General features: G+C 42.8%; 1 protein-coding gene across 1 annotated transcript in view; it reads right to left on the reverse strand.

Moving 5' to 3' along the window:
- PID1 (phosphotyrosine interaction domain containing 1) overlaps positions 1-15,280 on the reverse strand; it is a 256,385-nt gene extending 241,105 nt beyond the window's left edge. Inside the window, exon 1 of the mRNA XM_030803060.1 lies at positions 14,953-15,280. Within this exon, the coding sequence (XP_030658920.1) occupies positions 14,953-14,982 (30 nt within the window). The 5' untranslated portion in view covers positions 14,983-15,280. The remainder of the gene's footprint in view (positions 1-14,952) is intronic.
- Between the last annotated feature and the right edge of the window lie 729 nt (positions 15,281-16,009).

Genomic DNA, 16,009 nt, shown 5'->3' on the forward strand with positions numbered 1-16,009 from the left:
AGAGGCAGCTTTTACATTGGCCAAATGAAGGAGCTGAACTAGATTGGTGTCCCCAATTCAAGTATCCACAGGGCTCAGCAAGCTGGGTGACTCAGTGAGATGCACCAAGGAAAGCTCAGAACCAGCTGGAGGCCACATCCCATCCAGATGGAACAGCAGCTGCTCAGTGGTCGCTATTTGAAAATTCAAGCCCTCCATGATCTGACATTTTTCGAAAGAATTAAGAAGTCCAGATTTTCTTATAAATTCCTCTAATTTTCAAATTCTGGAAACAAATTTGTAAAGATTTTATATATTGAAGGAGCCGAAGGAAATATTTCTGCAAGCTAGAGCCAAATCTCGGGCCCACAGTTTGTTAACCTAAAGGAGTTCAAGTATTGAAGCACCCTGGACAATGGAATGCTTCTTTACAAAGGAGCTAAAGCTGTCTTCTTCCTTCACTTGGAAACTCCCAGGACACTGGCATCTTAAATGCTACAAGAAGTCTTGCACTAAGTAATCAGCCTGCCTTTGTTTCATCTAAGGCTTCCCCAAATTATTTAAAGACCGAAACTTCTGTGGCAAGACTTATGAGCAACTCACTGAATTCATGGAACACACTTTGGGAAACAGCAAACCTCTATTATTCACATGGCTGTAAAGTTCTATGCTTTTATTCATAGGGTACCTTTGGATCTGAAATAGGGGAAGACATTAGTATTTAACTGACTCCCAAAGATGTGCCAGATACTAAGCTACGCTCTTTGTAGTCCATATCTCAATTAACATTCACGGCAACCAGGAGCTAAGTGTTATAATATTGTCCTTATTTTTAAGTTGAGAAAATACAAATACAAAATACATATCAGAGGCCCTGAAATAACTCCTAATAAGTGAAGCAGCCAAGATTTGTATCTATGGGTGCCTAATTTAAAAACCGATGGTCTTTCCACTGTTTAACAGTCTGAATGGGTTACAAGTGGCCTGACTTGTAACCTAAAGAAATATTATCATTATCCCCATTTCCCCCAAACTGCTCACCCCTGTGGCTTTAGATCTGCTTTTATGATCCCTCAAAGTGTCCAAGCTCTTCCTCTAAAGGGCATTGTTTTTCCAATTGAGTCAGACAATCCACCAAAGCATTCAACGCCTGAGCAGGGTGAGCGTGTGATGTCTTGGCTCCAAGTGATAACGTATTAGTATCCAACAACTGCATTCAACAGCTTATAGATAATTATGGTGGAGCACTCATGTGCCGGGGACAGTGCCAACTGCTCGTGTGACTTCCTCTAGCCTGCCATGTCTCTCTCTTTCTTTGTGTGCACATCCTTTGCCCCTCTGACTCTCCTGTCCCCTCTTCCTGGCTTTCTTGTCCACGTGATGTCCCTCACTTCAATGTATTTCATTTCTTTCCTTCACCTTCAAAACAGAGTTAGAAGCAGAGTACAGTATTTTACTTGCTGTTTCAGGATAACCACACATACAGGTTGACAGGGGACTCTCGGTTTATGCCTGCTGTTCCAGTTAATTTACAATGCATTCATCACCTCGACAGGGCCCCAGACTAGACAATATGCCACATCGTTTCCTTACATATTTATTGAACAAAGTCTTATATTCCTTACCCTTGACCTTAAAAGAGGTTGAGTTGAATGTCTCAAATTTTCCTCCTTGAGGGGCAAAATGTTTTTAAACTACTAGGTTAAAGTCATTTTGTGAATGTTTCTCATTAGCATTTTACTGAGGGTCAATTGCCACTAGTGAAGTTATTCCATCCTGTCTAGTTTTCAGTTGCCATATTCCTGAGAAAAACAATTGTCTCACAAGAATCCAGACCCTACGTCTGCTACACACATTACTTTAATCCACAAACTAGAATCAAGACCCACTAATGGTTTTGCATGATGGATTTGCTCTTTGCTTTCTGTCACGGGAGGAAAAATAACAAGAAGGCAGCCCAGCCAGTCATAGGGGCCACATCCCAGAAATTTACCCTTTCAACAGCAATATCTCCTGAGTCTACTGGCCATGGAGGCTGGAGCCAGGCACTGCGATACAGGGCTGGAAAAGGCCTCAGAGGACTGAGCCAGATGAGAGAGTCAGCTGGAACACCAACATGCTAGAAACAGGAGAAAAATGCATGAACTGGGAGCATGAACAAGAAACAGGGCCATCCAGAATGAGGAAGAATCAACAAGGCAACGTGAACTTTCCACCCTTTGGTCTGGATTTGTTCTCTTGCTCAACCACTAGTTTGACTAAGATCCCTAGGCAAACTGAGATGGATGAAAAATGTCATTTCAAGAACTAAATGAAGAAATGTTTTAAAAGAAGAGAATGCCAAGAAAAATTATAGAGTTCATTATTTATATTCTGGGTTAGGATTTTTATTTCCAGTAAAAAGGAAATGAAAATGACAGGGAATTCTCAGGAGTGAGAACAGAAACAGTATATTGTTTAGTTCTCCCAACATCTAGCACTATGCCTGGCAAATAATGAGGATTTCACATACACATTTTTAACAGCTCTGTATAGATATAGTTGACATATAATAAGCTGCACAATTTGATTTGTTTTCAATGTATGTATAAACCCATGAATCCATCACATAATCAAGATGTTGATCCTGGCTAACACGGTGAAACCCCGTCTCTACTAAAAATACAAAAAATTATCCGGGCGTAGTGGCGGGCGCCTGTAGTCCCAGCTACTCGGGAGGCTGAGGCAGAAGAATGGCGTGAACCCAGGAGGCGGAGCTTGCAGTGAGCCAAGATCATGCCACTGCACTCCAGCCTGGGCGACAAAGCGAGACTCCATCTCAAAAAAAAAAAAGATGTTGAACAAATCCATCACCCCCAAAACTTACCCCAATCCCCTTTCAGGCCCCTCCCTCCAAGTCCATCCTCAGGTAACTACTGATCTGAATAAATCATTTTACCTTCCCACCAGTAGCATATGAAAGTTCCTGTTTTTCCACATTCTCATCAACAGTTAGCAAGGTCATAGTTTTTTTTTTTTTCAGTAGTTCTAATAATTGTGTAGTGATACCTCATTATGATTTTAATTCACATTTCCCTAATGATTAATGACACTGAACATCTTTTCAGGCCATGTATAGACCTTCTTAGTTCAAATCATTTCCTGGTTTTTAAAAATTGGATTCTCTTTCTTATTATTGAGTTTCGACAGTTTATTTATCCTAGATCTAAATCCTTTAATACATACATGAGATGCAAGTATTTTCTCCCAGCCTGAATCTTACCTTTTCATTCTTTTATCCATATCTTTTAAAGAGCAGAAGTTTTTAATTTTGATAAAGTCCAATCTTTTCTTTGTCGATTGCATTTTTGTCATTGTTTTAAGGAATCTCTGCCCAACCCAGAGAAACTCTGGGATGTAATGAATATGTTCATCATCTTGATTGCAGTAATGTTTACACAGATACACACAAAGTCACAAAGATTTTCTGTTGTTTTTGTCTAGAAGTTTTACAACTTTAAGTTTTATATTTAGGTTTATGACCCATTTTGAGTTAATTTTTGTAAATGGCATGATGAATGGATTGAAGTATCTGGGTTTGTTGATGTTGTCACTGTCATTTTGTATATGAATATCCAATTGTTCCAGCATCATTTGTTGAAAACACTATTATCCTTTCTCCAGTTGCTATGGTCTAGACTCATATGTTAGAATCCTAATGCCCAAGGTAATGGTATGAGGAGATGAAACCTTTGGGGAGGTCATGGGAGTGGAGCCTTCACGAATGGGATTAGTGCCCTGACAAAATATAGGCCTAAGAGAGCTCATCCAGCCCTTACCTTATATGAGGACACAGCATGAAGGCACCATTTCTATGAATCAGAAACAGGCCTTCCCCAGACATTGAATCTGCTGGCATCTTGATCTTGGACTTACAGCTTTAAGAACCATGAGAAACAAATGTCTGTAGTTTCTAAACTACTCAGTCTAAGGAATTTGTTATAGCAGCCCAAGCAGACTAAAACACTAGTGAACTATCTTCTCTGCACCTTTGTCAAAATCATATATATTTCTGATCAAAAAGCATAACTCTCAGTAAAAGCCCTCATTGACAGCTGCTGAAATTTAAAACATGTATACTCTGACTCAGCCATATCAATTTTGGCAGTTCAGCCTAAAGAAATACAGGCACCAGTAGGTCAGGATATACACAAAAATTTATAGCAGTATTATTTATAGGGAAAAAAAAAAAACAGAACATGAACACAACCCAAATACTCCCTCATGAGGGAATGGGGGAATGAGTAAATAACTTACAGTCCAGCTTCACCACAAAATTCTGCACAGGTACTAAAAGGAATGAGTTGGATCTACATATATTGACCAGAAAAGATACCCATAAAACACTGCAAAGTAGAATTTTTTAAAAAGTTGCATATATATGTATATATATATATATGTATGTGTGTGTGTGTGTGTATATATATATATATAAAAAATTGAAATTTATGAGAAAAGCTAAACATGTGTGTACACATACGTATACATTTGCAAAAGCCTGGGGAAAGTATGTGGAAAAATAACCACTAGATAGAAGGAAACCATGGGTTTCCTTCATGGGTAGAATTGGGAATCGGAAAAGGCACAAGATTACTAACTTCTTTACATACTTTTAAACTGACTGATTTGCTACCCTAAGCAGACATTATTTTGTAATTTTTAACAATCAAGAAAGTAGTAGACATGACATGGAGCAGATGTAGAGAAAATTCTGATTGCCTTTTTTTTTTTTTTTTTTTTTTTGGTGGCTGGTCAAGTAGGGATAAATATCTTGGTGACTGGTAGATACCCAAAAGAAAATTCTATACTATTATAGATTGAATTGTATCCCCCTAAAATGTACATGCTGAAATCCTAACCTTACGTAATACCTCAGAATGTGACTTTATTTGGTCAGTAAGGTGGGCTCAGCCACTAACCCAATATAACTGGTTTCCTTATAAACAGGGGAAATTTTGACATAGAGACACGCACACAGGAAGAACATCACGTGAATACTGGAGTGATAATGCCACAAGCTAAGGAATGCCAAAGGTTGCCAGTAAACTACCAGCAGCTAGGAGAAAGCCAGGAGCTGTCTCTCCCTCACAGCCCTCAGGACAAATTAACCCTGCCAGCATCTTGATTTCAGACTTCCAGCCTCCAGAACTGTGGGACAACCCACAGTACCAGTACCACCCGATTTGTGGTACTTTGCTATTGCAGCCCTAGGAATGAATACATTAAGCTACCAAGATTTTATGTCCAAAAGCAAAATAGCTACCACCAGGACCAGGCCCCATAGCCTCCAGCTCAGTTACTAGGAAACAACCTCAGAAGACTTAGAAAGGAAACAGCAGTTGCCACTGCCCACATTATAGGTGGCTTGTACAGCAGGATTCTGCTCTCACCTGAGGAAAAGTAGGCCCATTCCTGACGTGAAAGCATCAAAGCATGCAGTGGGTGAATCTGTGAATTTATTCTCAGACCCACAATTATAAAGCAACTCTGAGGAAAGGTTTGTCATGAAAGGATTAGGATGGATCTAGCAATTATGCAGCTCCTTTCCCCTGGTAACTATCCATTCCCCTCCTGCTCCCATGGACACAGGGGATATTCCTTCTAGAGAAGAGAATGAAAAGCAAAACAGCATTTTAAGACCAGAATGACTCTTCACTCTCAGAAAGAGACACTGACAGAGCGGTACTGCAGTTGGTCAGGCTCCCTGCCTTCATCTCAGAGGGGCTGGAAACATTTGTGCCTTCCTGGCTGTATCAAAAAAAGACAAGCTTGCCCAAGAAAATAAGTATTATGACACGGCTGACATTTTTTTTTGTCTTCAAAGTGAGTTCCATAATAAGAATAGGCTCTTCACTAAAATAATTTATACAGTTATCAAGTAAAAAACAAAACAAAACACCAAACCAGGTACAAATAATCAACCTGACATACCATGAGGCTCACCTGGAGGTCAATTTAAATATATTTCTTTGTCAGCTTACAGGTTTTCCTAGTCAGGAAGAGGCAAATCACAGAGGCTGCTATCCAGAGAGCCTACAGGGACTCTGACAACCTAGTTTGTTTTGAGGATAAAATCCTTAATACTAGTCTTCCCTTGGTCTCAGCCTGTTTGGAAAAGTTTCACTGAGGTCCACCTCAAAGTGACTGTGTTTCACATTCCAGCCCATAAGTTTCATCTCCAAAGTGAACCATCTTCAGGCCTGAAGCTCATGTACCATATTTTCCAGAGGACGTTCCCTGAGCAACACAGCACATGTTACGCTCAAGGTTTGCCGCCTTTTCCTAGGATGTTGTCCACCAGAAGGAAATAAAGGAGAAAGAAGCAATAGCTTAGTTGTTTGCTGTTTTCATTTTTTTTTTTCAATCCACAGTAGATAAACTCTCACTCGGTATTAAAAAAAGGATTCCTTATAGACACATGCATTTTGTCCCAGTATGTGAAAGTTGGGGATACCTACACCACAGAAGTAGAGTGACCAAACATAGTCAAGAGGCTATATGGTTTCACTGGTGTAGTAGCTACCCAGGACTGTTGTAACAAATAACCATAAACTGGGTAGCTTAAAGCAACAGAAATTTAATCTCTCACCATTTGGGAGGCTGGAAGTCCAAAACGTAAATGTTGGCAGGGGCCACATGCCATCCAAAGGCTCTGGAGAAGAACAAGTCCTCGACTCTTCTAACATCAGGTGGTTGCCAGCAATCCTTGGCATTCCTTGGCTTATGGTGCCATAACTCCAGTTTCTGCCTTGATCTTCACAATGGCCTTCTCTGTGCCGCTTCTGTGTCTTCAAATCTCTCCTTATAAGGACATTAGTCATTGGCTCTAGGGTTCACCCTAATTCAATATGACCTCATCTTAACTTGCTTACATCTGCACAAACCTTATTTCCAAATAAAGCTACATTCACAGGTACCAGGGGTTAAGACTTCAACACATATTTTGGGGGAACACAATTCAACCTTCAACAATGAATAACATATGGAGGCTTGGGTTTGAATCTGAATTTTGGTCCCTTAGTAGGTGTGTCAGTTAGGAATGTCAAAGATACATGTAACAGAAGTCTCAATTCACATATGGGCATAAACAAATGAAAGCAGGTCACATTTTTCTCATATAACTTTTGGTTAGGAGGTAGGTTCAGGTGCTGCTTACTGATCCAAGTCCTTCCATCTTATCATGGTAGCCTTCTTAGTAGACTGGTTTTAAGGCTTGTCATTTATTGTTGCAGAATCACAATATGGCTACTGCAATGCTAGACATCACATCTATGCTCAGGACAGCAAGAAGACAGAAAAGGGGGAAAAGGCTATTTCCCCAAGAAGCTTCATTTGTTATTCATGAAGGTAAAGTATCTTTAGTAGATATCCTCTCATATCCCACTGGTTAAAAACTGGTCTCTGACAATCCTTGGACCAGTATGAGATTATTATCATGGCTGGGCTAGAACACCCACCCTCAGGCCAAGGTATGACCATCTGCTGCCTGAACAAGCTGGGGTCTTCATCCGCAGAGAAAACGGTGAGATGGAAGATGTGTAGTTAATGAACTCAAGCAAAAGTTATCTGTAGTCTCTGGACAATTGCTACATCATCCAGAAAAATGGGACAACAAAATCTCTGTCCCTTAGAATTTTCTCAAGGATTAAATATGCTTTTCATATAAAACAAAATGTCTGCTCCATGACACAAGGGGCACAGTGCTTAGGAGTGCAGACCTTACAACCAGTCTGCTGGCTATGAACCCCAGCTCTACTGCCGAAGGCTGTTGGGAGGACAGGTCAGTGCTGGGAACACAGTAAATGCCAAGAAAAAGTTGGCTGCTATTGTTATTATTACTGATACTATTACTAAATAAGCCTGCAATGAATGGTAGCTGGTATTTCTTGATTTTCTCCATACTTGGAAATGAGCATCACTGGAAAAGTAAAAATCACCAATATAACCCCTGATTCAATGACAACCTGCTAGCAGCACTGCTGGAGTGGAAGGAAATGTTGCTTCTGGGACCCTGACCACAGCACCCCTTCTCTGTGCCCTGTTTGAGAATACTTGCCATGCTATATAACCTTCTAGCTGTGGACAGTTGGGAGCAAACACGCATTTGATGGCTTCTAGAATGGCTTCACTTATCTAAAATTTCTTTGGGAGCAGTGGACTCTCAACTCAATAGTATACACGAAATTTCCCAATAGTCAACTTCAGCATGACTTCCCATACTACATTAATAACATGAGAGAACTAACACTTCATCCTGACCTGGAGACCACTGCCTGGCAGAAACTAAAGGAGATATAAGAGGTATGTCAACTCAGACCATTTTCAGGATAGTCACACCCAGGCCTCTCTAAAATAGGGACCCAAGTGATCAAGGGCCACAAGGTATATGGCCCAAGCCCCAGCCCAGCTCACCCATACCCTAACACCCACTATCATATGTGAACCTCCATCATCTTCGCCTCCAACTGTAAAGACAATTGCATTCTGTGCATCACGCTTTCCTATACATCGAGAATAAAAGGAGCTTCCCCAAGTGAGGAGACAGAGACAAGTGGACAGTGAGCAGGTCATTAACATACTGGTTCTGGCTTATAAAGCTGAGCTAGCTAGGGATCTTCTTCATATGAACACAAACACTGAAAGTTACAATCATACTGGGAAATATATATTAAGCCCAACTTTGAACAATAAGGAATAGGACTGTGAGTCCTCTAAGTTTACAACTATGCCCTTCTTCTCACCCTTCACCCACACCCAGCATAGTACTTGGGACGTAGTAGACAGACAAGAAAGATGGACAGAAGAGAAGACAGGAGCTCAGATCTAAAATCAAAACTCGATTCCTACAGTGGCCAACCATAACAACATTAAGAAGTGCTTATGTTTATTGAGCACCTACTATACGCTACATACCAAAATCTCTGCAAAGCACATCTCTCTATTTTACAGATAGGGAAAGCAAAGCTCAGAGAAGTTACAAAACTGAAACATTGCTAGTAAGCGATCAAGTCAAAATTATTTATAAAGAGACAGATATGCTTTTTTTTTCGTTATTTTTTTTACCCAAATGTTTTCTTATTCAGGAAACAACCTGGCTAAGAAGGCCATTACTGGAGCCTCCCTTATCAAAGTAAGAACTCGGTTGAAACATAAGAGGGTAGAGGAATCCTGGGCCATCAGGCATGGGAAAGAAGACCTCAGCCAGATTATTGATCCACGTGGCATCAGCATTAAGTGGAAGAGCATGTCGAGATGCTGGAAGCATTGAAATATGCCAAAGTCACCAAACAAGTCTGTGTCTTTTCCCTGACACCTTCCTTTTCCTTGGCCTCAAGGGTTAGACCTGGTGAATACACTGATGCTTTATCACTGATTAGCAGCTAAATAGGTATCACAACTTTGTTTTTAAGTGAACACAAAAAGACAGTAGACTAATTCCACTAGACTTTTTAAGGAGGTCTTTTGACAAACGACTCAACTATTTCTTCTTGCTCTACTTATATAAAGCCTCTGTTTAAATTTGTGTCCATGGGGCTGAAAGAAGCACACTGCAGTCATTGAGTGTTCTGGACTAGTTTTGTTTGCTGACCACTAACAAGTCCCTGAACTGCTGCTATTCACAGAATAAAATACCTTGTGGAAGGCAGTCTGATCTCCAGTACCCTTGAAGCTGTAAGGCTGATTCTCCCAGAGTCTCCTCCAGGGCTAATTTTCATGGTAGAATGGGGTCAGTGTGGAGGGGTATGGGAGGGACCTAATCTGGAACATCAAACAAAATGCAGAAGTTGCCTAACACTCCAAGATAACTCAGTACAGTCAACACGCAACAGCCATTAGGCCATGCTTAAGCAACGGGCACAGAGTTTTTTCCCAGGCTAGGATTTTGCAAATCACTTGGTAGAGATCTGCTGACAAACTTGGAGAAAGACTCAATGATGTAAGATAGCATTTTATTCCTGAGGGAGGCTAAGGCCCCGGATTAATGACGACTCCAAGTTTTCCTTATGAACAATAGGGCCCGATGTTTTGTGCTTACTCAACTACAATTGATGAAAAGAACAACAAAATCTAGAATGGGTTTAGTGAGAAACCTGTGCCTCTGTAATAATAGCTGTTGCTTTTTTCTAAGCAACTGCTCTGAAAATCTCCAACCTCCTCCCTCCTTCGCCCCATTTTTTTTTTTTTTTTTTTTGTCTAAACTTGGAATGAATGTGTACGCAATCCACCCTAATCACCAGCTTTCAAGGTCTCTAGTTTGGATAAATGCTATGTGCTTCAGCTGAAAAGCTCTTCAATGGCACTTGTGAATTTTAACTTCAATAGGAGACAGCAGCTTATGTGCCACCAAAGATTTGAGCCACCAAAAACAGAGTAGCCTTTGGTCAACCCACTGCTTCAACAAGAAATAGGACAGCAGCCTCTCTGAGCCCACAAGACAGTCATTGCTCTAATTGTATTTTATTAATAACAACAACACAAACATGTATATTGCACTGTGCCTATCTTATCCTTCTGCACTATAGTGAAGTGCTTAAGAAGTAAGGATTGGAGCCAAACTGTCTGGTTCAAACTCCAGCTCAGTTCATTTCTAGCTGCTCAACCCTGGCCAAATCACTTCAACTCTCTGGCCTTCAGCTTCTCTATAAAATGGGGATAAAAGTGGTTACAGGATGCAAATGAGCCAGATAGTTAAACTAAACCTCCTCAGCACAGTGCCACACACAGTGCCTGCACCACAAAAGCAGGTTACTAGTATCTTCCCATTCTTATTCTTTGTTCCTTTTGTCAATTTGGTCAGCCTGGAAAAGTGTCAGATTTGCGGGTTTTCACCCTGCCTGATGGGCCAGGGCTAATGGTCTCCAGTTGATGTTTTAGAGGGTTTTCCAGTCTCACTTCTGAGGGGAAAAGTGAAAGTGGCATCATCATAGAGAAGAAAAATCTAGAACGATCCACACTCCAAGTCAAGACAAGATCTGCCAGATAGGACAAGGCAGAGAAAGGGTGAGATAATCCTCAGAGGAGGACTTTGCCTCCTGAACTCCCCAAATAGTATTTAGCTGTAAACTTCAACCACTTCATCAGCCAAAAGTTTCAGAAGAAACCAAAAGAAAGCTTTTTCAGGATCTGGGGTCCTCCCTACTCTTCACTGTGTTTCTCCCTCTTGTGGAAGTGCTAGTACACAGACCTTGGCCACAATGAGGGTGAAAAAGGAAGTAATGGAACAGAAAAAATTGCCCAGGCTGCAAAACTCAAATCCAGCTTTGTGAATAAAAAGCTGTTTTTTCTGAATCTGCCATGGAGAAATGGTAATCTCAGTGAAGGCAGCTAGATGATTATATTGGAACCTTTATAGAATGCCTCATGAGAAGGTGGTTACATGTAAACTTCACAGTTAGAATCTGCTAGAACTCATATGTCTATTACATTCCACTCTGTCCTAGTAATAACTACACCAAAGACCTTTAAGGATGTGTTGACCTCCTTCGTTTCTAACTCAGTCTTGATTCATCTTTCTCCTCCTATCAAGGCCTCCAGAAAACGCATCTGGTAGCTCACTGAAGACATTTGCTCTGAGAAAATACTTGTTCCCATGGATGGGACACACTCTTGCATGGATGGGTTTGTTACTTCTAAGGGAGCCGTACTAATCATGAAGTCAATCCAGAAACCCGTACAAATTTTAAAATTTCAAGGCCAGAGGTAATCTCATCTCTATTTCATAAAAACCAATAGGGTTTTTATTTGTTCTGAAAAGTCTCCTTTACTTTTCTGAAAGGAGTCTGTTTCAAATCTGCTTCTTTAAAAATGTATAACTCTCCTCAATCCCTCCAAGAAAAAAAAAAAAAAAGTCTGCTGTGCAGACAGGAAGGTGAAAAGAGAAGAATTCATATTTATTCACTGTAAAAAGTTAGGGTGGTAAATTAAATCTTCACATCCCTTTTGATCCTATTATATTTTTAATGGCAGAAGCTCCCAGCGAGGGCTCGAGTGGGACGCAACAGAAGTTTTAACATTCAAGGGAGCAGATGAATTTGCCTCGGTTTGTGTGACTGAATGAGAAATTACCCAGTGCAGCTCTGCTCGGGGCAATAGGTCCCTTTGCCTGTGCTGGATTTGGGTCAAACAGCTAAACCTCAAATCAGAAAATATCAGCATCATTTTGTGGGGACACAGAAGTGTGGGTAATGATAATAATAATCAAACCTGATCAAAGATGCCATTTCCTGAGCAAGGGAGCCAGTCGCTACACTCGAAAGTCCACTGTTTAGAGGGTGACTCGTCTGCGCAAAGATCTATCACACTCCCCTGGGACACAGACTTCTCAAACCAGCCTCATCGAATATGAACTATATCATCAAGAAAGGGTCTAGTTATTTTCTTCCATCCCCTCTTTTGATTCTAGGTATTGATAAAATAAATTGCCTCCTTAGTCCTATTAGGAAGTTCTGGGAATGTTTCCTTGAAGGATTTTCTTCACTCTGGCTCATCTAAATTAGAATGTTTGTACTAAAGATTAATGAGAAAAACATTCATGAGGTTGAATGAGAAGGTTTAAAAAGATTTGTGAAAGGCACACGGAGCTCAGACATCATTAAAGAGCAGGGCTTATTCTCAAGTTTGCTATCCAGCATGATATCCACTGCTATCTCTGTGGCCACAGAGTCTGGGAGTGGCAAAGTGGCCTCTCACTGAGGAATCGGACAGGCATGTTTCTATATCATGGTGAAAGGAAAAGAAAAGGAAAAAAAAACCAGACAGCAAACAGAGATTGTGACAAAGATAACCACAAAGAATGTAAATAAAATATGATAAGCAGCTCACTCACCGTCTCATCCTCAACAGCTCTCTCAGAGGCAAAAGTAAAAACATATAAATTATGTGTTTTCAAGAACAGTCAAGCAAAACTCTTTGGGAGGAAGCCACGGATATGAAAAAAATTTTCCGCATTTGTCTCACTTCTCTAATCTCAAGGCTTGAGATGTATGTACTTTCAAAAGAGACTCATTGAAATTTGGGGAGCATGAAGTTGAGCCTCCTGTCGGTAAGGACCTTCCAACAGTGACTCGGTCTTATTGGTGATAAGCCGTTTATCTGAGCTTTCAAAAGCCTAAAACCAGGTTCTTTCAACATGACACCCTGAAATAAAATAAACGCATCACAAACACAAACTGCAATAAACCAGGCTCACGCCACAATGCACACGTGCACATTTCACAAAACAAGGGGGAGACATTTCTAGTGAGGAGCAATCTCTATGGGAAGGCAAGTGAGAGCACCCGCCTGCCAAGGGTCACATGCTCCAGAGCCCACAGGATTCCCTAAGTGAAACAGGCCAGTAGGAATAACTTGAATAGTAAAAAATCTACAAACTCTTCAGAGGTACAGATCATTAGGCCATAAAAGCCACCTCAAGGAACTTTGGTCACATCTCTCTGAGGACTTCCAAAAGCTACCCTCTGCACTTGAACAGGAAACCTGCCAGCTCCCCTCGATCATTCTGCTCCTTTGGAATAGAAGTTACGCCTTTAATGGAAGGAGAACTTCAAATGTGCCACTGGTATCTGGTGCCACTGCCAAAATACATTTACATCACCTTCTGCCAGTCATTCAGAGCCCAGTGTTGATATTCTCTTAGTAAGACAAGGAGGGAGTTAGGAGGTTGGTCATCCACCTCCTCATCTGCAAGGCTAAATGCAGGTTTTCTTGTTTATTCTACTTGCGGAGGAGACCCTGGGGAACTTGTCTGGTGTCTCAGGCTCTGATAAAGTGAACACACTCCCCACAAATCATGGTCCAGGGAGATTTGGAAAGGAGCTGCGGGGCATCTGTTTCTGCTAAATGCAATGCCCTCTGCAGGTTATTCCTCTGTATGAGGACTCCTAGACAAAGGTTAGCCTCTCCCTGCATCTGAGAAACTGTGCTTGGGGCTTTAAATGTTCATTGAGAAGCCTCCAAGCTAGCCAGGGCCTGGCCTTACTGTCCTAAGTCTTCAGACGCACTCAGCCTCCAATGGTGCTGTATTTTACCAGTTAAATACTTCTTCAAAGTTTACTACGAAACAATGTGGCTCCAAGCTTTCCAAAAGTTTAACTGCAGGATTCAGTGGATTTTATCTGGCAGAGTAGCTGCCGTGACTCTTGACAATATTTGCCAGCAAAAGGCAGTCCTCAAATCTTGCAACCAGGGCAATCCCAAGGCCCAACGTGTCACTGAAGGAGTTCTTCTGGGAAAGGTCCCTCTTTCTCTTCAATCTCCCCTGCAAATCCCCAGCTTCCAGAACCCAATTCAAGGCAATCTGGCATTTCAGGAGACAGCAGTAAAGAACTTTTGATGGGATAACCCAAGACATAAATATTCCTGGCTGAACTTACTTTTGATTCTTAGATATCTGAAGGAGCTTGGGTTTAAGGAAGATAAAGGGAGAGAACCAATGAACAGGGAAAAATAAAATAAGTAGCATACCATGACCAAGCCAAATCAAGCTTGATATTTCCACATTATATTGGCAAATGGATGCTTTCACATACCACTTGTTCTGTCTTTCCTGGAGACCACAAAAAAAAAAAAAAAAAAAAAAAATCTGGATTCAAAAATCCTAACCCCAAACCACTACATTGTGTCAGTGGAATGCAATCTAAATTGCCAGTCAGAAAGTCCAACCTTATATGTACCAACCAACACGCACACAAGCACCTCCAAGCCAAAAGTTGTAACGCCTGAATCCGTGCGTTTATCAATTTCATCATCCCCATACCCCTGCCTGGTTCCTGGTGCTGGGTTAAACCGACAGCATCATGTTGCCATCCATGCGTCTTACAAGATGGTTTGGGCAAATCCCCTAAAGTAGGCAGAAGCAAAAACTAGGTTCGTCTGCCCGGGCACCTCCTCCTCCAGGCTGGCTCCCTGCCTCCCGGCCTCCCGGGTGCCCCTTACCTGCAGGCGCTCAGTGGCCGGCTGCCACATCTTCCAGCCCTGGGTTTTGGCAGAGGAGACGCTGGCGAGACTGTCGATCGCGCCGGGGGGCGAGGGGCTGGGGTCCCGCTTTACATCTGGGGTCGGTGTCCGCGGGATGTGCGTCCTGGCGCTGGCCACCGCCGCCGGGTGGGCGTAGGGGGCTGCGAGCAGGAGGAGGCGCGGCGCTCAGCTGCCGGCAACTTGTGGGCACGGCCGCGCGCCGGCTGTCCTGGCGCAGCTGCGAGAGGACTGCGCAGCTCCGCCCGGACCCGGCGAGCGCGCGGCGGCGGCGGGGGCGGCCGCTCCCTCCTCCCCCGCCGCCGCCGCCCGGACCTGCGCGCTCTGAGCATGCCCGGGGCGGGCGCCCAGGGGCCGCGCGGGGCGGGAGTGCAGCGCCGCAGACTCTAAATCCTAGTGAGGGGTGAATGGGGAGGCTAGAACAGCCGGCCCTTCCCTGCAGGAAGCCCCCATTGGGTTGGGGTCTGGGAAAAGGGACAGACTGGCTGAGGGGGGAAGGGCCTGGAGCCAGGGGTGGTGGGGGTGGCGGGGAGGTCGGGGATGGCGGGGGTGGGGGAACTTACTAAAATAAAGAAACCGTAGCCCCGGGGGTCCCCGGTTTCCATATAACAGGGATCTCTGAAGTGCCTGTGCTGTGCCTGGCGCTGTGCTAGGGAGACACTTCCATTCATTCTTCCCACTCCAGTTAACTGAGCATCTATTAGGCTCCAGCCCCTATGCTGGATTCTGAGGATGCAGCGACGCAGAATTGAAGACAAGAGAATGTTGTTTCTCTCTGGAGCTTACCTTCTGCTTTGGAGAGAGAGTCGTGACTGAGCAAACACATCAACAAGCCGGTGCTATGTCGGGTGGTGATAAAACAGGGCATATGTGGGAAGAAGGGGAGAGGAGAGCTTCTTAGACAAGGGCCCTGGGGAATGCCTGGAATAAGACCTGAGAGATGAGAGGGATTGGCCATGAGGAGGCCATGCTTCATGATGGGGAGAGTGTTAGGCAACAGGGGTACCTTAATGGTGCC

This window comes from Nomascus leucogenys, chromosome 22a, assembly GCF_006542625.1.
Source record: "Nomascus leucogenys isolate Asia chromosome 22a, Asia_NLE_v1, whole genome shotgun sequence".
In the NCBI taxonomy this organism is placed as follows: domain Eukaryota; kingdom Metazoa; phylum Chordata; class Mammalia; order Primates; family Hylobatidae; genus Nomascus; species Nomascus leucogenys.